This window comes from Ambystoma mexicanum, chromosome 1p (genome assembly GCF_040938575.1).
Source record: "Ambystoma mexicanum isolate Mex_15411 chromosome 1p, UKY_AmexF1_1, whole genome shotgun sequence".
Taxonomy (NCBI): domain Eukaryota; kingdom Metazoa; phylum Chordata; class Amphibia; order Caudata; family Ambystomatidae; genus Ambystoma; species Ambystoma mexicanum.
In genome coordinates this window covers 981,507,160-981,531,747 of record NC_090921.1, presented here as the reverse complement: position 1 = coordinate 981,531,747, position 24,588 = coordinate 981,507,160, and the positions used below count along the sequence as shown (strand labels likewise).

Genomic DNA, 24,588 nt, shown 5'->3' with positions numbered 1-24,588 from the left:
CCTCTGTGACAAATAACCCTTATTAGAATTCCAGTGTCAGGAGACATGTATTACATTTGGTAAAACCACTCTAACCACACAGTGGGCCTCATTATGATTCCGGCGCCCGGGAATGGGCAATTACTTGGGCATTACAGCCCCGGTGGACCCGGTAATTGCCCATTCCCGGGCGCTGGAAAATATTAGTCCCTATTCCCATTGAGTCCTATTGGACTCAATGGGAATGGGGAGGCCAGATGCACCGGCACCATTCAGGAATGGTGTCGGTTCATCGGACATGGTCTGCTCGCGGGTGCCGGTCCGCCCGCCAGGTCACACCTGGAGGGCTGTAAGGCACCCGCGAGCAGAACTCTTAGTTTGCCAGTCCGGTAACAACTTGTCCGGACCGGCAACCTTATAATGAGGCCCAGTGTGTTATTTGAACAAAGCTGAAATACCAAATCACCTGTGCTCCTACGGTAATAATGTTTGCTTTTAATAAGGTTCTCTACTTGTATTAGTGACTCAATAATGCCCCTTAATATACATACATGTAAACATTGTCCAATCACAAAAAAGAGAGCATCATATCTGTTGTGTTCCCATTCTAGGTGTTTCTCCTTCCAGTCCTATATCCGTTAAAACACTGCCACAATCTAGCTGCCTATATCCACTGCTTTTGTCTCAATTTTTGGGCGCTCTCTCCCAATAGCCAACTATCCCAGTTTTGGCAACTTTGACTATTTAAACGTACTACTTCAGTCTCATGTTTGGGCACCCCGCAATAGCCAGGTATCTCAACCCAACCATTTATATTTGATGATATTTCTAATTTTACTGCTTATACTGGCCATTGCCGTCTTAAGTCTGGGCGTCTCAACAGACTAGTCAGATCCTCTCAAATCTAGCCATTACCGTCTACGGTAGTATCTCAAGCTCAAATGCTCCTAGTCCCTCCAACCTGTCCACCTTCAAGCCACACCCTTATTCGAGGATGGCCATTAGCACACACTCAAGCCACCGACAACCAAGATCTCTACCCCCCTACCATTTTCCCGTTCATCAGTACCGCACTCACCCAGACTCACTCACGCACTACCACACTGCCACTCGCCACACACCACACACGTCCCCACTGACATACATGAGCAGCTCCCGGACATTCTAGAATACACCCCATCTGCCCTGCAACCTTCACCCTTGCACTCACCCAGAATCCCTCACACACACCACCGCCTCTCACTACACACTAACCTACTCACATACACAAGGATCTCTCTAACATTCCAGAATACACCCCATGCGCCTTACATCCTTCACACTCGCACATTCATTCCTGAACTCACCTTACACCTCTCAAAACCTTTTCTCCTCCGACCCCTCCACTTGAATGCCACACACATACCAGCCCAACGCCACCACCACGTACCACACACCCTCCAACTCTGAGACCAGAGGAACTCTCTGGCCCACCATGACTAACCACCGCCTGCCCTCCTCTCATTCCAAAACCCTCTTCCCCGTCCACCCTCCCAGAGAACTCACAGCCTCCCTCTTCCTCCCAGCACCCACCCTCAAACCCTCAGACCAGAGGGACACTCTGGCGCACCCAGGAACAACTGACACCCTACAAAGCTCTCAGCAACCCCTGGCCACCCCCTCCTATCATCCCATTCCGCTTCTCCAGGCCTTCTCCCACCCAAAGCTTCCCACCGCCCAGCAGCCAACTCTCAGCCCAGAGGAACCCTAAGGCTCTCAAAAAAACATTGCCCCACCACCAGCTCAAACCCTGCACCTACCTTCGGGAACACACCCTGCAGCTCTCTCGCCACACCCCTCCTATCACACCCTCCCTCACATAAACCTATGACCTTTGCCACACTCTGTTGAAGACCTGCGACTGCCCGCTCTGTCTTCCCGAACCATCATCGCCCTCTCCGCACCCAATTACAGTATGCCTCCCCTTGACCACCTCCCTCCGTCCAATTACACTGTCAGACCCAATTTACCCTCTCCTAGCCACCAACACCAACCTACAGGCAACTCTGACCATACCATCCCAGCCCTGTCATCCCTGGACACCCGGAAAAACACTGCCCCTGTACTTCTCACAAAGTCACATGTCTCCTTTTCAATGCCTGCTCCGTGGCCAAAAACATACAGCATCTATGATCTCCCAACCTCAGAGAATCCCGATCTTATCTTCATCGCGGAAACCTGGCTCTCAGACGACCTCAAGCCTATCGCTTGCAAAGCATTCCCACCTGCCTACTCACTCCCCACCCACAACAGACCTTCTATAGGAGGCAGATTAGCCATCCTCTACAAACCACACATCTCTATCACCTCTACTGAAACACAACCCAGCACAGCTAACTGCGAACCCCTTCTAGTCAAACCCTCTTTCCTGCCTACTCTCTCGCCCAGCTTCCTACTAATCTACAGGCCCCCGAATATGACAGCCACTTTTTGCAAATAGCCTATGCGACTCAGTAGCGGCCATTTTAGTTAACCACCCTACACTCACCCTACTGGGGGACTTCAATATCTGGTTTGACATGCCCAACAACTCAATGACTCTACGCTTGGTCGACCGCCTAGAGGCACTCACTCAGTATATCACAGGACCCACACACGCTGCTGGCCACACCCTCAATGTCATTTTCAGCTCTTCTGACCTCATCTCACGTTCACCCCTAGATCCTTCATCTGGACAGACCACTCTGCCATACCTTTCTCTCTCCTCATATCGCCTCCCCTCATGATCTCCTCTACCCCTACATCTAACTTCAAGTGCTGGAACAAGGTCAAGGTACTAAAGAGCCTGGCCGAGGGACTGCTACGCGCCCTCCCCTCACTCCCGACCACAGGCAGACCCTTACTCATAAAGCTCTTCAAATCCTAGCTAAATGACTCCCTCATTCCCCTAGCCCCTTCCAAATCCGCTCCCTCCTGCAAAGGACTAACCTCCAAATGGTTCACCCCCCCACCTGAAGACTCTAAAAACCCTAACTGCTCCCTTGAGCGCAAATGGCGAGCCTCCAGAACACCGCAAAGCCAATCAGTATTGCCCACCACCACCGAAATTACAAATCAGAGATCCGAACGGCCAAAAAAGCCTATTATAATAAAAGGATCATGAACTGCCGTAGCGGCAGCTCAAAGCTCTACAGAATCATTACAGATTTCCTGAACCCGTCCTTCACCACTGCCCCGACTGCCTCCTCACAAATGCTCTGCAACTCCCTCTCTGAACATTTCCACAAAACATCCCTATTCAGGATGGCCACATTCAATGCCAAACTCTCCAATCTGTCTGCCCGCCCAACACCAGAACTACAAGAGTCAACCCTGATCTCCCCAGAGAAACCTTCATTATTGCTCTTTCAACCCCATCAAACCTTGTCTTGCCTCTCTCCTCAAAGAAATCTTCACCTTCACTTGTACAGGAGAACTGACAAAGTCCATTCCAAAACCGCACATGTAAAACCTCTTCTCGAAAAAAAAAGAAAAAAAAGAAAACAAAATAAATAAAAAAAGAAAATCGACCCTCTCTCACCAATCGACTACAGGCCCATTTCCAACACCCCATTCTTGGCAAAGCTCATTGACCGCATTGCATACTCAATGCTCAATGGTTCCGTGGAATCAAACAATCGGCTAGACCCTGCGCAATCAGGGTTCCGTCCGCGCCACAGAACAGAAACAACTGATTTCTATCTGGGATGACCTAAAAGTCACAGCAGACTCTGAAGGATGCACAACACTTGTTCTTGACTGCTCAGCAGCGTTTGACACCATTAACCACATGACCCTCCCTCCTTGACAGACTGCACTCCCTAGGAATACAAGATTCAGCCCTCACCTGGATCGGCTTGTTGCTCACTAACAGACATTACATCACTACCCTTTCCACTCTACCGCACGCCCTGCGAACACTGGAGAATCCCAAGGCACCTGCCTCTGACCCCTTCTCTTCAACCTTTACATGACCCCTCTGCTCAGGATCATCCGCTCACACAACCTCACATGCTATAAATAAGCGGATGACACACAAAACATCTTGAGAATTCCTAAATCAACCTCTGACCCTCACCCTGACCTAGCAGCAGGTCTCACAGACATTGACCGCTGGATGACGACTAACCGTCTCCTACTAAACCAAGGGGAAACAGAGATCATGGTATGCACAAAAATGCTCTATTCCCCCAACTGACTCCCTAGCCACCCTCACTTGGTCCTCGACTGCCCCCTCAGCCCCCCAACCACCAACATTGTCAAAAACCTCAACTGCACAATGGATTCGGACCCAACTCTGTCTCGCATACACCTTAGGCTTCTGAAATGCATCTTACCCTACCTCATCTACCCTAATAGACTGGCTGCAATTATGTTCATCGTCATGTCCAGGCTTGATTATGCAAACCCTCTACCTGGGTGCACCAGCCTACCAACTAAAGAAACCTCAAAGAGTCCAAAACTCGGCTGCCAGACTGCTACTCGCATTGGGACGAAGGGACCACATCTCACCCACTCTACGTACCCTATACTGGCTCCCAATCGGACGTGGAGCCACCTTCAAAATCCTGTGTATTACTCACCGAGAGGTGCACAAAGCAGCCCCCAAATAACTATAAGAAAAATTACGCCTTACCACCCAGATCGCACCCTTAGGTCAAACAGAGCCCTCCTCCTAGTGGTCCCTGCCTCCAATTCGGCCAGGATCAGAGGGGGGGTCCACCTACTCAACCCTGGTGTCAATTTTTTGGAACTCACTGCCTCCACGCATTAAACACAGCCAAGATTACATGGCTTTCCGGAAGATACTCAAAACTTGTCTCTTTACCTAAAACTCAAGTAGCACTGATGTCCCCACGCCATCACAGAGTTGAATCATTACCTCCCCCCACCAGGCATACACTACGCTCTGAGGCCAACAGATATCTATCTCCAAGTATCTGAACCGACTGTGCTACTTCTTCTCTAGTATGTATAGTCAGTAGGGTATCTCGTCCCGTGGTGCGCTAGCGTCCCTTCTCAATATAATATCATAGAATTCCAATGAAAAATGCATATGATGTGGTGTCAAGCTGAGACACAGGCGACAGTGGTGTGTTACCCTAACCACACCTAAGAAAAGGCTGCATAGTCAGACCTGTAACCTATTGCAGACGCTCAACACTCTCATAAAATATATCAAACACAAGAACCATGAACAAGTCTTTATATAAAGGTCCCCATTTGCACTAACAAGCATTTGAAGGGTATCTAGTTGTCTAACGAGCGTGTCAAATTGGCACTAACAAGTATTCTATGGCATATAGTTGTCCAAAGAGTGTGTCTAAATTGGTTGTGTTTCCGACAGTGGAGGTCAGTTTTTAAAAACTCAGATTTTTTTGAATTTGCCTTTAATGAATGTTAATCAATTCATTACTTGCAACTTTGTTTTGTAATTACCTGTGATCTTGATTTATATTTGGTGTGATCCCAGCATTAGACTCCAATATGGTCCAACAAAAGGAGACCTTTAAATAAAGACTTGTTCATGGTTCTTGCGTTATATTTTTTATGAAAGGGTTGAGCGCATGCAATAGGTTACAGGTCTGACTATACAGTCTTCTCTAGTATGGCAATCTTTCCTGTTTTCAGTGAAGTTCCTTCTTTTCCTGCTAGGCAGTTCTTAGAGAATCAGTATTTCCATTTGATGGCCCGTTCCACTTGAACACTAGATTTCCTTTCTTGGTAACCCCTACTCAGGTTGTGCTTATTATGTATTGCTGAATATGCCTTTGGTTTTTCTTTACCGGTTCACATTTTGCACTAAAACTATTTACACGTTAAGCTTCCAAGCACATACTTGCTCCAATGCTGAAACTATTGGACGCTCATCCACGTTGCTGTACGCAAGGGAAATAATTACTTTCCTTCGATCACACGCCTGTGTGCACCTAGTAGATGTAGATCTCTGTCAAATCAGCTGCTTCTCCAACGTGACACACTCAGCTTGGCCCCCGGCGCTCTATATTTACTGTGCTGCTGGAATACGATGAGCTCTGTCAAATATGAGATGCGTTTTCAACGTCCGCACACATATAGGGGTCATTTTCCTCTAATATCGGTCGCAACGAAGTCTTGAGCCTTAACTACCTTCTCTTCTAAAACATACATAGCACTGAAGTCCTGCATATTCACATGCTATGCTCTGCCGATTTGCTTTAAATTGAACTATGTTCTGGAAACGATAAAGTTGCTCAGTCTTTTCACCAAAATCTAAGGTTAAGATTTAACTATATAAAGGCTGAACCTTCATTTTTTCATTTCTTTCCATGGAAAGATAATGTTCTAAATGGTCTCTGCACTTATTCGAGTTCTGGAGTTTCATCTGAGGTGACAGGATATTTCCTGTAAGATCTTCTTCAGTTGTTCCTTAGTTTATTACTGGAGTTCTGTATGCTGTGACCTTCCTTGGACTTTACAGGAATGAAAGGCAGTTTAGAATCTTCTTCCAGATTCCAAACTACCTCACAATCACCCCATAGCCAATCATTGCTTCTCTGTATGCCCACCATTTTGAGTTGGGACTACTCCTGTAACAGCAATTTTAAGGAAAAGATATTCTTGCCCACACTTGATCGACTTTAAATCTTGCACCTTTCCTGTGCAAAACACAGTTCTTTGAAACCCAGAACTTCCGTATAGCAGAGAAATGTAATGGGAACCTGACAAGGAGATACCATCCCCTCAACAGGCACTGGAAACACATCAGGAACAAGGTCCTCTTAAATCCACACAAACACTAACACAACAATATGCCAACTCTTGCCTCAGCACCAACAAACGATAGAATGCATCTATAACCCTCGATTAATTCAGCCTAGTTGCACACATACATGTACAAACCCATGATCACCTCACCAGTCTTTAGACCGCAGCTATATCCCATGAAAACCAGCCTAGCTTGACACAATCCCATTCACAATCTTTGCTGCAGCAAGAACGCAGCTACCCAAGTCCATCTGGCTTTGCTGCACACATTCTAGTGATCTCACACAACCACTGCACCATGCATAGCACTAGAATGCAGCTACACACCACCTAATCCTCCCTGGCTGCACACCTACTGAGTGCACCCAAGCACTTTACTACGCTACTTTCTCCACTGACATGGACTACGGTCCATGAGGGCGCTCAACCCATAGAGCTCTGGAATCCTACCAATGGTAAAAGGCGCTATACAAATGCCCAATAACATAACATGTCAATTTTGTTCCGTCTTATTTATATGTTTGTTTTAGCCAACACTGCTCAGTATTATAATCGATGATCAATAAACAAAATGGACCGTGCGAAGGAAAGTAGAAATAATGTAATTCATCTAATAGGGATATTTGATACCCTGATTTAATCTTTTGAGAAAGCCCTTGCAGGGTGGAACACGGGTTGGCTAAAACAAACATATATAAATCAGACAGAACAAAATGTACATGAGATGTATGATTCTCTTTTTTGTTATCACTGGACAAAGTGTACATATACTTCTATCAAGGGACAGTATTGAAACACCAACACAAGTAGAAAAGTTTACTAAAATCCAACATTATCACTGGAGTAGTGCATATGATTTGGTATTTCAGCTTAATACGTATGTAAGACAATCATTAACATTGCACCTTAGTGGTTCGATTCCTTTAGGTTCTTCTATGCTGTATAAATGAGTGAAAAAACTGAAAATACTTTCCAACAAGTGATTCACACATCAGCTACAATTACTCTTTTAGCTTGGTCTGCATCATTTCAGGGTGTATAAGAGACACTTTGCTGAATAATTTGTCTTGTACAACTCTATCCTCTTTCACTCAGCCAATTGCACACCCCATCAACCTTACCGACACACCAAGACAATTGTTTGCTCCACTTGCACATATAACGTACTCACACAGTGGGATTACTTCACCTTTCATATTTGCTCTGGAGCAACTTCTCAATTTGAGGCAGGACAGTGGTGCACAGATCAAGTTTCCAGAGTGACCTAAAAAGAAAAAACACTTAATTATTGTATGGACTGCATATCTTTTCACGTATTGGAGGACCACGTTTCGTTCAACTTGTAAAAAAGCTGAAATGTCCATCAGTGTCAGTACAAAGATTTTTCAAGGGTTCCAGGTGAAGGCACAACTTGTAGTTTCAGGCATTCCACCAGGTTACGCTACACCTCCCCCCCCCCCCCCCCCCCCCCCGACTCCCACAGCTGTGGCTAAGCAGTCAGACTTTGCTCTTAGGATGGGAATGTAAAATTAATCAAACCCAAGTACACAATACATGAAGGACCATTTAGTATATACTGAAAATATACTCTTTAGTGAAAGTTACATCCAAGTATATTAATAATAAAAAACAAGCATTTTCAAAATAGTAAATGGTTTCTAAAAATCCCAAACAATCTAGACAAGATATCAACATGATTTAACAGCAAAGTAAAATATTTACGTACTTATAGAAAGTTTGAGAAAAGATTTTCCATAGAACTTAATGGAACAATGTCAATAGGCAGCTCCTTATTATAATGAAAATGCAACTTAACTACAGAGCTGGCAACCTTCAGGCTGTCTAGCATTGGGGAACCATTAGATGACTTTCAGAACCTGGTTTAATGAGCGGAGGCCCAGAGAAGGAAGGATAATCAAATGACCCACAAGGCCAAAGAAGAACAAGTTACTTAAAGGAATGGTTCAGTCAGAAATATTATTGTCCCTATGGGTCGGCCATGTGTTTTAAACCATAATTCGATGGATCGTACAAACGTTTCCTATGCACCTTACCCGAATTTTCATCTCTTGAACACAAGCAAAATCAGGCAGCAGGGCGTGGCTATCTTGTGATAATCTTACCACTTGACGCACCGCCCTGGGTGACCTGCGTTTGCGGCACTAAATCATATCCCCCGCCCCTGAGCCTGACATCACTAGACGTGTACCGCCAATTTCACAATTCCAAAGCACGTCCTGTGTCAACAATCTCTGCGCCTCAGCTAATGACGTGTCACCATTGAAACGGCAGGAAGCCTCTGTCCTCGATAAGTATAAACAGAGCGTTTCACAACACACAACAGCAGATTTTCTTTTCCACTCCTCTCGCTGTATTTCTTTGAGTTTTCTGTGACTCGTTTCTGTGCTCTGGTCAGCTACCTTCGTTGCTTGTAGCCCGTGTGAACAGATACCAGTACGACCGCTATAAATTATTTTCGTTTCTTTACCCCACAATGGCAACAATAATGCCCTACCTGTACGAGCCCGAGTATTCCGAGGAGCAATTAAACGATGGGGATTTGGGCAACAGTTGGGCAGACGTTTCAACAGATGAAGAGCCTGGGCCTAGTCGCATGGACGGTGTTTCCACCTGTTGTACCTGCAATCGTTGCGCGCTAATGCCAACCGAGGTGGAGAACTGCTGCTGCCGAGAAAACTCTGGATGCTTGTCTTACATATCGCAAGGCGATCCACAGCCGCAATGCGTTACCGAGCTGCCAGACTTCATGGCAGTCCGTCTCACACGGTCCATGTTGAGGATTTTGATGGTGCTTATGGACGAACTTCGCGCAACAGTTCCCCCTCTTAATCGAAGTAACGAGTAATTATAGTCTGGTTGTGATGTCAGTTAGGCCACTACTATTTCACGGTTGTCCCCTATATTCTCGTAACTTCCAGATATCATTGTCATATCCGTTTAGTCTTGCAATTCTCTATTAATAGTCGCATAAAAGTCGTTCAATATTGTGCAATGTCTAGTTAGCATTTGTCCTGGCAAAAATGCCACTGCATACAAGAATTGTGATTAACAACTACGGTTTAATACACTTATCTTGGTCATTTAAAAACCGACTGTATCTTTCTCTTTCATAGGTGGTACCGGCTGGTGGCCTATCGTTCGTACACATGGTGGCTTCATTGGAGGCTTGGACACCGCGTTCGACGAGTAATACCCGCCTGTGTCGTTGGCGCAATTAGACAAACTTTCCCCAGTGACAGCGGTCCGTACAGGGGATTTTTCCCCGCTGAGCTGCAACCAGACCTTTACAATGTCTAGTATTTTTGTGCTATCAAAATAAGAAACCAAATAAAACACAATATATTTTTTATCAATTGTTGTTTCAGTTTTTAAGTGAATCAAGTGTGTCTCCATTCAGCAGTGTTCCGGTGCCTTGTCTGCACGCCTCCCAGCCCATCCATCCATCCATCCATCCATCCATCCATCCCACCCCCCATTATCAAAGGCAGTTCGCACCAGTAGATGTGCGCAGCCATGGGGTGCTGTCAGGGGCGCAAACTGGCAAGGTGCCAAACAACATGTACACTTCAAAAGGTATTCTACGCCCAGGGGCCATTGTTCACATGGCCTCCTCAGACGCGTGTCTCCATGCAGGCTCCCCTGAAGCAGGCCGTGCCCCTGCAATGTACATAATACCACAACATATACGCGTAAGTCATTCTCAAACACACCCCTTTTTGTTATTCTTTGTAAACCACTGGATATTTACCATGAGAACATCTTTGAGCACTGCAAATCAACTCGTGAACATGCTGCTCTGTGACCGCTTCGAGTGAACTCGTCAGTGTGCTACCTGTGAACATCTCCCTGTTCTCCTGCCACTAATTACTCTGCTTGCTGAATTCAACTGCTTGTTGCTCAAGGTAGGGGCAGGTATCCTAATCATATCTCCTTCATTTGTAAATTTATATCTATTCCGAAGTATCGAACTCTGTAGTGCATTGCTATTGACTTGAGTTTCTTTTGTTATGTTATCGATATATCAATTTGTATCAGTGTCAATTGGCATCGTATTGCATCCTTCGCGGATCGTGTCTATAATATAAGCATGTTTCATTTTCATGCACGATAGTACATTCAAGGGAAAAGTAACATGTTCTGATTTTCAACACATCAATTGATCGCTTCTGTATTTTTTACCCCGTAATACAGCCGCACATGCTGCACTGGTTTTGCTCCCGTGCCCAAAAGAAAGTGTGCAATTAACAATGTATGGTCCAATTCATTCTCTCACGTTTATGCAAAATAATTTTCTAATAATGTTGACCTTTATTTTGCAGAATTTAAAACAATGCCTGCATTTTCTATTTTTGGTTGCCATTCAAAAACCCATGACAAATCCGAAGGCATTACAATGCATGTATTCCCTATGACTGTTGATCGAATAAGAGAATGGGTCAAACGTTGCAGATATCCACCGGAACAGCTTGAAAGTAGAGTCAAACAAGTCTTGGAGGACAAGAGGGGTCATCGATACCGCATCTGCAGCCTGCACTTCGACCCGGATATGTACGACACATCTTTGTACACAAAGAGGAATGAACTGAGAACAACTCAGAAACTGCTCCCAAACCCTATTCTTACTTTATTCGTGAAAATGCCGCCACAGGTGAGTCACGCTTCTGGATTTAGCTTTACGCCTGTATTTTTGGTGTAAATGTCACTTATAGTACTTTCCATATTTATGTGATTGAGTAGCTGTTGAAATAATGACTATTTTGCTAAACATCAGTCCTTGTTTTGTAGAACCCACATAGAAAAATATTTATGGGGACGGATAACTATGCTATATTATGCATTTCAATAAGTGTAATTTTCTCGTATTCAGTCTCCTTACATGCCATGTTGTAATGTTGGAATTTCTAAATCGAATAATACTTTCCCTTTACCACTCCATGACTATCCACCGAATATGAAGGAACAAGATTCAACATCCATGTCTTGCCGGGAGTCATGAACCACTTTGAGCGCGTATCAGGTAATCGTACCTAGCTATTCTGTACCAGACTGTTTTTATGCATGGAATTCTAGATAATGTGATCATATTTTCGCAACGTAAAATTGTTTTACACAATATTTCATTCCTACTTTACTATTGATATGTACCTTTGTCGTCTTTCCAAATTATGTGTCCAGTTTCCAATCTTTTCGTCCTTACTAATGCAAGTACTGTGTTTCAGGGAGATGCTGAAGCGTCCACCACAATTACAACATCCCTCTTAGTCGATCCGGTGTCAGAGGTACGGGTCTTCACATTTCAATAAGACGAGATCATCTGATCATATTTTCATCTTGTGTAATTGTTTTACACAATGTTTCATTCCTACTTTACTATTGATATGTACCTTTGTCGTCTTTCCAAATTGTGTGTCCAGTTTCCAATCTTTTTGTCCTTACTAATGCAAGTACTGTGTTTCAGGGAGATGCTGAAGCGTCCACTACAATTACAACATCTCTCTTAGTCGATTCGGTGCCAGTGGTATGGGTCTTCATAGCTCAATAGGACGAGGTAATCTGATCATATTTTCACATTGTGGAATTGTTTTACACAATGTTTCATTCCTACTTTACTATTGATTTGTACCTTTCTCGTCTTTCCAAATTGTGTGTCCAGTTTCCAATCTTTTTGCCCTTACTAATGCAAGCACTGTGTTTCAGGGAGATGCTGCAGCATCGTCTACAATACATTATCCCTTGTAGTTGTTCCAGAACCAGACCTTACAGCTGATTCGGAGCCAGAGGTATGCGTACTGACAGTACCATCTAATGAAAGAAAGTCGGTCTAATTATATGCGTAATGCCAATGACTTATTTTAAATGGATACTATTTTTTGTAGGGATGTATACAACATCTGTATATTGAACCGGAGGAACGTGGATCGGAGTCGGTGCGTCAGTTTGCTGATGTTAGAGTAAAGAAGGTTTCAAAGAAAAGAAATAAAAATAAGGTTAGTTATAAACACTTTATATTGTTGGCAATAGTTTTGTGCTAAGGCCTTCATTATATGCTTTTTTTAAATGCAAATTGTACAACGCTGTATGTTGGATTTACACTGAACATCCCTTTTCCTATCTGTCCTGTAGTTGCCCGATGGAGTACGGACTATGCAGACACAGACAGCGAGACAAATGGCAGATGCTGCTTGCCAAACTGATTTCACCATGGAGGAACTATTCATTGAGGCGCGTCGTGTTCACACTCGAGATGCCTATGTCCAATGGCCAGAAAAGGAATTTAATAAGACCGGCGATTCCAGCAAAGTGTTCTTGGACCATTACTACAATGCGCCTGCTCCGCCAGAGGAAGGTGAAATTGAATTTATAGATGATAGTTTAACATTAATAGATGAGCATTTGACACAATCGACAACCGACAAAAAAATCCCCCCCCAAAAAACAGTCCACATTGATGTTTTCTCCTATCCATGCCCAAGTAACAGATGTTGAAATGACAGAAAATGAAGCTTCAACCGACGAAACAGACAAAGATATCGACTATAGTATGTCCGGTTTGGCTGATATGTCCACAACAGTTCAGTCCAAAACAACAGTGTTGCCAGATGACAGTATAATAAAAGAGGCCAAATACATAGTATTCGACAGCAGCTTGATGGGGATTATAAAGTGGCTGAAATGTTTGCATTCCGTGGGAGGGAAAGTATGTGGAAAGACATTGGTGAGCGTGACTCGTCAACACAAGGCAGTAACCTCAAAGTACATGCCACCTGTGAAAAGTCACAAAGCATTTTCATGGTCCGCTCAACCGATGCTGGTGAAACTGCCAGCTGGCAATCTACTGTGTGCAGCAGCTTTACTTTTCAGTGGTTCTAGTTTCACAAAGTTATCCAGTTTCTTTCAGTTTGTGGGACTACATTTCATTTCTAAAATGCAATACTACAAATACCAGCATCTGTTCCCTGCCATTAGTGATGCTTGGAAAATTGAACAATTGGCTATTCAAAGTACATTCCCTGACAAACGGTTCAGGCTAGCCGGCGATGGACAGTGTGACAGCCCCAGATTTTCTGCTAAGTACTGCACCTACCATCTTCAGGACATGGAAAGTAAGAAAATTGTGAGTTCAGTGGTCATGCAGGTGCCCCAATGTAAATCCTCGGTGGCCATGGAGAAACTTGATTTTGTAAAATCATTAGAAGATCTACAATCGAGGGGAATACAAATCGACCTCATAGCCACGGACAGACATGTTTCAATAGCCAAGACAATGAGAGAGCAGTATCCAAATATTAAACATCAATTTGATGTACGGCATGTTGCCAAATCAATCAATAAAAAAATCTCGGCTGCAGGGAAAAAAAAGGTTTGGAAGGTATTTCGCAATGGTCCCAGTCTTTCAGCAACAATCTTTGGTGGAGCTCCAAAACATGTGATGGGTCTGTGGAAATTCTACTGGAAAAATGGCAGTCACTAATGCACCACTGTTCCAACGTTCAACACTGGACAGAAAACCAACATTTCCAACAATGTGAACATGGCCCTTTGTCCCCAGAGCAGGCACGGAAGAAGAAGTGGCAGATCCCACCTTCACATCCACACAAAGCACTTGAGAAGATTGTGTTTGATAAAACGCTATCAAGAGATCTTAAGGGACTCACAGAATTCTGTCACACAGGAGATTTGGAGGTGTTCCACAATATGTGCCTAAAGTACAGGCCAAAGAGATTGCATTTTGGCATCCATGGGATGAAATGTAGGACTTTACTTGCGGTATTGGCGCATAACGAGAATGTAGGCCGGGAACAATCTAGGACTGCAAGAAACGTAGGGATGCTTCGCTACACTATGTCCTTTATGAAAAGAAGCAAAAAATGGGTTGTCAAACCAGTATACGAGAAAATGGAATTTGATTTTGTGAAAGATCTTATTGTTAATGTCGTCGAGATGCATACTCATGGAATCGCCCACAAATCTGTTCAGAGCACACATACATTGCCACAAAACATTGCCAGCGTGCCATGTCCACCCAAAGTAGAGCTTGTTAAATCGTTCAAATCCCGGTTGCAATGATTACAGTCTGCATTTATTTTTGCAAAAAATGTTTCTATAAACTGTACAAATAAAGTATGCAATTCCTCTTTTGAAATCTATCCTCTCAGTCCTTTTCTTAAAAATATATTACAATTATTACAATTGCTTTCACATTTCACAGTTTAGTCCAGATACTGTGGGACCTTCATTTTTCGTGTTAATGACCAATGGGTAACAGTGTGTAAGAATATTTGGGTTTTGGCAGTTGACTTGCAATAAAGTTCCGCAAAAAGCTGAATATCTGCTCGTCATACAAAAGGGATTAGCCCTAGGCCACAAAACATTCTAGGTACGCAAGAAGTACTGACTGTGAAAACATGCCATGGGGAAGGAGGCCATGAGATAAGCAGAGGTGAGCCTATCACTAGACACATTTTGACTAATCGTATGTGTTACATCGACTATAATTTCGGAATAGGGGGCATTCTACCGTTGGCAATTTTTCCCCTACAGCTCAACAGAGCCACAAAAAACGAGCGGTGACAGCCCCAAATTCCATGTGCCCGTGCTTCAAAATTCATCTTCTCATGGATGAGTTGACACGGTATGTTGCGAAGTAAGAATGTATCTTCATTTTGAATGAAGGACACCAGTTTTGAATTTTCACTTGGGAGCTGGGAGGCCCACGCGTCCCGTGCACAGTATAAGGTTCTATTGTCCTTTGACCCGAAAGGGATTCAATTGAAGGGGGGGTGGAATAACGTATGATATGATAAGGTTGCCCATTCCAAAACTGCACCTAGGTTACATATAAGTTCAATTTATGAGAAATCATTGACACGAACGGAGGAGTCTGCATTACGGTCTGCAAAGCGCCAAGAGAATGGAAATGCCGAATATAATGTAATTTTCTCTCTAGACGATTTCATACCAGAACTAGTCGAAATACGAATAGCTGACCGTTATTGCTGGGTGACATTGTACTTGTTCGTTCGGTTTGGCATATTGCAATGAAGTACTAGTACAAACTTTGTGTGCTGGGCTATCTACCGAGCACATGTGCAGGCTAGCATCGAGACGCATGTAGACCACCACTCGTTTCTCCATGGCTCTACGCTAATAAATCATTACATTGTTTTTGCACCTCGAATTCTTGCCCCAGTTTACGCATTACGTTTAGAGCTCAACATTCTCGATCGCACTAGCCTCAGAAGCAAATAGCAGAGTACTTTGATATTCCACGTTGTATTCTCCCGGTTCACATTGTGTCACCTCTGCGCTAATAAAGAAAATTATTAATTGTAATAAAGATGGGCTACTGAGACACATTTCGATTTTTATCTTTTGCAAACAGGTACATCGTGCCGTTCTGCGATTGTCATCTTTTCCAGACCCCGACCGATGGCTTCTTCATCCGCCAGCTGCAGCTACATGTCAATCACTGGATCTACTTAACCGTATTTTGGGACAGACAAGGTCCAATATGTTCGTACGCAGTATCGGCGATTAGGAGCAACATAAAAACCTTTACGGTGGTCTATTGCCAAGTTGATGCACCAGCCTTGCAATTCACCGAGCAACCGAAGTGCTTCATTTAGACAAAACGAACACCCTGTGTACCCAAAAGGAACAGCGCGTGACTCACGATAAACATTTGCGGATTTATGGAACGAGAGCAAAGAAAAAAAATTCAATTTTCTTTGATTATGTCAGACGCCGAATGTTATCGAAACACTTAATGTGAAATTAATGTACTTTACCAATTGCTTAGTCTTGCTGTTTCCTTTTTAAGTACAGTTTCATATTCCTAATTGTGACTCGCTGTGCTGTAAGACGATGTGTGTTTTCCGGGTTCCGCGTCTAGTCGCATTGGTGACGACTGGGCGCGTTTGGCTATGCTGCTCAGCAACGTCACGGAGAGAGGAGGAGAATATAAATGATTTGGTGATGTCAGGCTCAGGGCCGGGGGATATGATTTAGTGCCGCAAACGCAGGTCACCCAGGGCGATGCAGCAAGTGATAAGATTATCACAAGATAGCTGCGCCCTGCTGCCTGATTTTGCTTGTGTTCAAGAGACGAAAACTCGGGTAAGGTGCACAGGAAATGTTTGTACGATCGATCGAATTACGGTAAAAAACACATGGCCGACCCACAGGGACAATAATATTTCTGACCGAAACATTCCTTTAACTCTTGGTAATGTTCTTTCTGATGGACATTAGTCCCACGGATTCCTCATCTTTGAAAGCCATCTCCCAGAGCAGCTGCTCTTTGGAAATGTTTCCGCTGCCAGTGAGCGCAGCGTGGCTTTGCGCCAGATAGAACATAGGGGCCAGTATATATAGAGGCACCCTGCCCTTTGACCCAAGTTCCACCCTTTTTCCTTAGCACTCTTACACTGAGGGACCAGAGAACCAAGGAGTACTAGCTATCTGCTGTTGGCAAAGATTTTCTTTTTTGCACCAGTCCTCCATAGATTCCCATGGGGCCCCCAGTTTTCTTTGTGCTTATTTTTTTAACCTGGTCCTGCTTTTTTGGAGGTCAGTAAACCCTTCCAATTTATTTCACTTGCCCGATTTGCTCATTCTGATGGGGAAACTGACTACTCCAAAAGACTGTCAGTACTGAGACACTGCCTGCCTCTCTTGAAATACTTGTATTTTTACAATTGCATACATCACAACATTTTACACCTAATGGCTTTTTGGTTACTTTGACCGAATGCCTGAGACAAGCGGGTGGCAGCTGTGCGGTTTTTACTGGTTTTATGATACTTATGCACTATTGCATTTACTGCAAATGGCTACTAAAGGTGAATAGCACCCTTAAATGACTGTGCCATGAGATTCTCGCTTGTTTTATAGCCATCTTGTCCATTGGCCTTCTTCCTGACTTCCTAGGTAAGGAAATGCCATATATGGTAACGCCTTTCCCTGTGAAAGCTGCTGAGTCACAGGAGGGAGCTGGGACTGTCTGGTGCCAGAAAGTCTGTTGCTAGACAGATGTGATGACCAGTGGTTGTCCAGAACTGGGCAACCCTGGGCTGTTTGAATGTTGCAGATCATTACCGTTGATGGGCTTGGGCTAGCTCTCTGCCTGAATTTTGGATAAAAGGAGAACTCCTGCAGCTATTTGACAGATCATCGGTTGAACCAAGACTTCTATGAAGAAGAGTAGTCTGCTAATGAACCGAGGAAAATTCCTGCAGCTGACCAGCATAGACTCCAGAGATGCTCCTCTGCCTGATCTCAGAAAACACTTTTTGGTGCATCTACCCTCTGAGCGGTGGGACCAACCAGTCTCAACCCTGCTCGAGGATCCACTTGATGGAAGGTTTTGGAAGTGTCCCTTGATCAGCCAGAGTTCCTGGCCAGCTCCTTTTTGGGCTACCTCGCTGTAACCGTCATTGTCCCGAGCAGAGCCTCAGGACTTGCAAGATCTTCAGCGTATGCCATAATTCGCATGACCTTGGATTTTCACCCATCTCACTTCAAGGGAAGTTCTGCTCGGGCTGCTTCTGTGTTCACCACTGGAAGATTGCATGTTGCCTCCTGACCATGGCAACCTCTGTTGAAAATCTCTCAGCATTCTGTGAAGTGTCCTGAAAGTGCTGAAGTCTGCATCTTTTCTTCATTTGAGAGAGACTGATTGCAACAGTCTGGTGAGAACCGCGACCAGCTCCCAACCCAAAAAGTGACCTCTGCACCTGTGACCCCTGGGCTTCCCTCACCCGAAGCAAGTACAGAAGATTGTGCCCACAGCGTATTCCATAAGACATGCAGTGTCACCGGGAAGAATCTGAGTCAGGGGTTGAGTGACCACACCAGTGTCTGTCCTCCCCCATCTCCCATAGGGCAACATTGGGTGTACAGCCAATGTCCTTATACTTCCTCTGGCCTGGCCTTTGGTCGTCAAACCAGGGCTAAGCATACTTTCCTAGGACTTACCTTGGGAATAAGATAGAGTGGGGTACTTACCTAACTAAGTAAATACTAACCTTACTTTAAAGAGCTTTCAAGTCACCACCACAGCCCACTGCAGCAGTTCTGAAATACCTTCCCTGAAGAAACCATATTTGGAACTTGTGACTTTTTGGACACAAGGTCCCATACATCTTAGTTCTGGACTTCATAAGATAGATGAAACTGGGTTTGTGTGTCTATTGTAACTAATCCAACTGTTTTCCTGCATTTAATTGCTCACCTGTGGAAGACTGGTATTTAATGAATATACAATCGTATTTCTAAGGGTGAATATATAAACATGTGTGTTTAATATGGCTTTTGAATACATTACTTCCCTGTGATTGTTTTATGCTTAGTGTGTTCAGAAGGGCCTAATAAATAACTATTTTTGATACTGGATAATTTGAGTTATTGGTGTTATTCTGTGTTTACTCATTGTAGCCATAGACCACTCTCATACTTTCCCTGAGACTAAGCCTTGACTGCTCTTTCACTCTACCTTGATTGGGTTTTGGCTAACCTCTGAGTGTCTTCCTTGTTTACCATAAACATGGTTGGCTTCTAAAAACCTCCCCCTATGGGCTGATTTTAGAAATCCATCTTAATATCTGCCAAGAGGTGCAGGTAGGGAGGGTGATGAGGAATCCGTAGGGGGAACATCCACCAGAAAGACCATCAATGCCACCAGAAAGACCATTACAGAAAGGTAAGTAATGTATTATTCTTTTTTTTTAAATATATTTATTAGGTTTTCATCAAAATACATATTCATCACACAGGTTCCAATAAAATATACTAACTATAATGATTGCAAACAACAATAATATCATCACAAGAATAAATACAAGTTATCTACAACTATAATCAAATTATACCCTACAATTAATAACACCAACACATTACCATCCTATGTGAACAATAGAAGAAAGCAAATATAATACTTCACACAAAGACATACAAATCGTCACATGAAACAATAAGTGGAAAAGAAGAGGAGAGAAAGAAAAAATAAAAAGGGGGGAACCTCCCTCCCACTCTCCTTCCTCTCTTCCCTCCACCTCACTACTTTTTTAGTCATATAAAGCATTAAATGGGGCCCATGGTGAAAGATAGTCATCTTCTCTACCTTTGTCTTTCAGAGAGATTCTTTCAAGATCTGCAGTTCCACCAGCCAGTCCTCCACATTAGATTTCTTCCTAATCTTCCAGACCATAAGGATCAGCCTAATCGCTACCATCATAGCCTTATCAATCCAGATATTATGCCTTCTAGTCATTGCACACCTCCCTTTATGCAAGAGCAAGATCACATTAGCAGCCAACCTCTGAATGGTTATACCAAAAATCATATAAATTCTGTCAATTTCCTTCCAAAAGCCTTGTACCCTCGGGCAGTTCCAGAGCAAATGCAATAGGGTACCTCTACCACTCCCACAGCTCCAGCAATTCACATCTATCCTCAGTTTCAACTAAAACATCTTTTCTGGTGTCCAATAAATCCTACCAACTACCTTCTGCCTAACAAGATGTTGACTCGTATCCATTCCCGTATTCGTGCCCAGTCTAAGATGATCCCTCCATTCCTCTTCCGATATGGCCACGTTAACGGCATTCAACCATATATCCTTAAGCTTAGTCCATGCTTCTATATAGCCTATTTCCATAGGCATGAAACGCATATAAGTACGTACATTGTATTCTTGTCCAGCCAACAACTTACACATTTCCAGTCTCCCTTCCAGTGAATTGTTAATCATACTCATCCTTTGTTTGATTAATAAACTTAATTCCATATATCCATATATCTACTCAGCTCCTTTCTCCCCAAGCTAAACCTATCTTGCAGCTCCTCAAAACTCCCGAAGAGCCCGAGAGCTCCACAGTGAAAGCCGCTGGAGGCAGAAACACTGCAGCATGGAAACACAACCGCGTTGTGTTTCTGCCTGCCTTGGCTTTCACTTTGGGTCTCTGGTGCTCCTCCGGTGCTCCTGCCAGAGGGCTCCAAGCTGAAGCTACCGCAAACATAAATACAACGTTTTAAAAGCTGGCGTTTTATTTCTAAGTTTTCCGGGCTCCACCAGCCCGGAAAACTTAGAAAAAAAAACGCAGCTAGTGTTTATTTTAAAAAATAAAACAGCACTTACCGAGATGCAGCTGCAGTTTTCCTGCCTGTAGTCTCTGGTCCCCGTCCTCCAAGTCCGGCACCAATGAAGCAAAAGCCACCCAGTGATAGCTTTTGTTTACTACAGCTGGCTGGCTTTTACTTCATTAGTGCCGCAACCGCAAGCACAGGCGGCATCCATTTCACAAAATGGATGCCACCTAGTGCTTGCAATTTCAAAGTTTGAGCTTCATTTGCTCGAAACTTTGCATAGGGACTTAAAAAAATATATATATTTTAGGTATTTGTTTTATTATTGCCCATCTTTTTGGCCAATAATATTTCTGAACGAACTATTCCTTTAAGTAAAAAAGCTTTATAATATTTCACCAAATCTGGGTAACCAAATCCACCCCTCCTTAACATCCCATAGCAAAATATATTTTGAGAAACCTGGTCTCTTACCTATTCCCCACAAAAAAAGATTGAAACACTATCAACCTTCTATATTCGTTTCTTTGAAATCAGTAGAGGTATTGATTGTACCTGAGGACCATTTTAATTGCGTTAATTTTTGCCCAAAGATTCAAATTCAACCTTTCCCATTTTTTAATAGTAGTCACAATTTTATCTATTGTTTTATCAATGTTGCATTGAACCATTTTGTTAAGATCACTAATTATATGTATACCCAGATAATTGACTCCCTCAGGGGACCATTTATAATTCCAGGTCCTCAAAACATTTCTATCACATGTCCTGGATAAAGGAAGAATTTCAGTTTTGTTCCAGGTCACTTTATGTCCAGACAATTTCCCAACCTCTTCAAAAAATGTGTTTCAATAGTGACCCACATACCTCAGGATTTGAAAGGAGAATATGTCGTCTGCATATGATAAAACCTAAACCTCTGTTTTTCCAACACAAAGTCCCTTAATTTCCCTACACTGCCTAATATATGCCACTAGCGGTTCCAAAGCCAAATTGAACAAAAACGGCGACTACGGGCATCCTTGCCTTGTACCTTTGGACAAACGAAAGGGTTTGGAAATTAACCCATTAACAAGCACTTTTGCCGTAATATCAGTATGAATACAGTCAATCATTTTCATAAATACTGGACCAACCCCCATTTTCAGCAGTGTAAATTCCAAAAACTTCCAATGAACCCTATCGAAGGCCTTTTCATCATCAAAAAACCTATAACGCCACCCGTTCCCCTACCATTATGCGCACCCATACCATCCAACACAGTCCCCCATACCATCCAACACAGTCCTAATAAGATCAAGCAGTGCATGGTCCGAAATACTTCTCTCCTTAATATCTGTCTGGCTAACCAGTCTACTACTATTAAGACAATAATCAATGCTTGAGTATGAACTTATTATTCTAATGGACTCCTTCCTCTCAATAATTCCTCATCTCTGATGGACTTCCAAAGCATTACAATTTCCTGGAGAGGGGAGGTTTCAAGGACACCACCTAAACCAGAAAACTCTAAAGGACAGCTATGCTAAAATGACTGTTCTGACAAGACCTAGAATCCAGGCAGTAATGCTTGGTGAACGTGTACAATGATGCCCACATAGCTGCTTGGCAAATACCCAGAACAGGGACTCCATATCACAGGCCGAGGTGGTGGCCAACCCCTCTGGTGGAGGGATCCCTGAAGCCTTCAAGAACTTCCTTGCCAGCAGATCATAGCATTCCGAGATGCAGAGAATCATCTGTCTTGGCACGGTTTGTTGGGAGACAGCTCTGCTAGCTCAGGCACCAGTGTGATCATCGAAAAGCTGGTCACCATTCCTGGTCTCCCTTGTCTGAGAGAGTCCTTGAGGCCACACACCGGATCCAGCTGATGGAAACAATCCTCTGCATTGGAAGGATGAGGCGGAGGAAAACAAGACAGGAAAATTGATCTTTGGGGGGGGAAGAGAAGAGAGAGAAGAGAGGCAAGAGAGGGGCAAGTGATAGGCGAGAGAGAGAGAGAGAGAGAGAGAGAGAGAGAGAGAGAGAGAGAGAGAGAGAGAGAGAGAGAGAGAGAGAGAGAGAGAGAGAGAGAGAGAGAGAGAGAGAGAGAGAGAGAGAGACAAGTCCGACACAACCTTTGGAAGGAACAACGACTAATTCTCAAAGTCAACTTATCCTTGGAGAAAACCAGGTAGGATGGTTCAATTGACCATCCCTGGAGCTCACACACCAGTCTAGTGGAAGTGATGGCAAACCAGGAAAGTCACCTAAATGGTGAGATACCAGAATTAAATAAAATGAAGAGGCTAAAACAAAGTACCCATTAGAAACATTAACACCAAACTCAAATCCCACACCGGGACGACAAACTGGCAAAGCGGAAACATATTAGAAAGACCCCTCAGGAATTGCATAACACTGGGGATCGTGAAAAAAGAAGCCTGGCTCAAGGGACCTCTTGGAGACCAAAACGGATGTAAGATACCCCTTAACCGTACAGATCTGCAGGCCCGTTCAGGCCAAAGACAGAAGAAAATGTAACAAAGAGGATGTGGAGCAAGTAAAAGGGTCCAGATCCTTCTCCCATCACCCAGCTGAAAAACTATGTCATATGCAGACAGAGGACGAATTTGGTGGCGGATTTTCTAGACAAGAGGAGTACCTCCATAACGTCCCTGACAAATCCCACCCCTCATACCTTAGCCAGGCTTGAAGGTTCAGGTGCAGAACCCTCCCCTCCAAGTGGGAGAGGAGGTTTGTCCTCTGTGGTAGACACCAGGGAGGGCATATGGACAATTCTAGCAACTCCAGGAATGACTTACTCCGGACCCTGTCAGGAGCGATCAATATCATTGTGGACTCAAACAGGCGCAGTCTCCTGAGAACCAGTGGTATGACAGGAATCGGCGGGAACGCATAGAGCAGGTTGAAGTCAGACTCATCTGTCAAAGCGTCGCCCAGGACTCGGTGACAAGGGAATTCCCTATGAGCAGAACCACTTGCACTTCTTGTTCACACTGGAAGCAAAGAGATCCACTGGAAGAGTTCCCCAATGGGACAAAGCCTCCAACTCCAGGACCTCTTGGCAGAGGTCTCACTAGTACGAGGTCAAAAACTATTTGCTCAGTGCATTCTCCAGCAAGCCTTCATGCCAGCCAGGTCAGTCACTGTCAGAGACACACTGTTCTTCAGAACTCAGAACCACAATCTCATTGATTCTCTGCAGAGATGCAAGGAGCCCACATCACCCCGCTTGTTGAGTTAATGCATGGCACAAAACAAGGATACTCAATCTTGTTATTCTCATACCTAAACTACATCAGTGTAATCATAATCTTTAGTGTGAAAAACACAACTTCAAGTAATAGCAGTTTTAAAAGAGTTTATTTTTAGTTTAATATAAATTGGATGAAAATATGTATATGTTTTTCAATGTACATGATCATGATTCCAAAGGTACAAACCACACAACGTTCACTTTTACATTAAAAGATATATCTCCCATATGACGGGATGTGATTATTGTCCGACATTAGACATACCATATATGACAAAATACAAACTACCAACATATATAACATGTGCAAAAATTCTGCATTAAACTTCCAAGAAACAAAGTGGGACCACTTTGTTAAGAAAGGCGCATCTCAGTTAGCCCCAAATAGGTTGCTAATATTTAATATATTAGAGATTAGGTATCTAGTTTATAATATAAAGGTAATGAATTTCAAAGAAATATTTTCCAAAGAAATATTT

At 43.6% G+C, this 24,588-nt stretch overlaps 1 protein-coding gene across 2 annotated transcripts in view; it reads right to left on the bottom strand.

The window, feature by feature from the left end:
• The window catches only part of KATNB1 (katanin regulatory subunit B1), a 944,775-nt gene that overhangs the window by 45,945 nt on the left and 874,242 nt on the right, over positions 1-24,588 (bottom strand). For both annotated transcript variants that reach the window (XM_069654285.1, XM_069654294.1), the window contains one exon: positions 7,934-8,008. In XM_069654285.1, the coding sequence (XP_069510386.1) occupies positions 7,934-8,008 (75 nt within the window). The remainder of the gene's footprint in view (positions 1-7,933; positions 8,009-24,588) is intronic.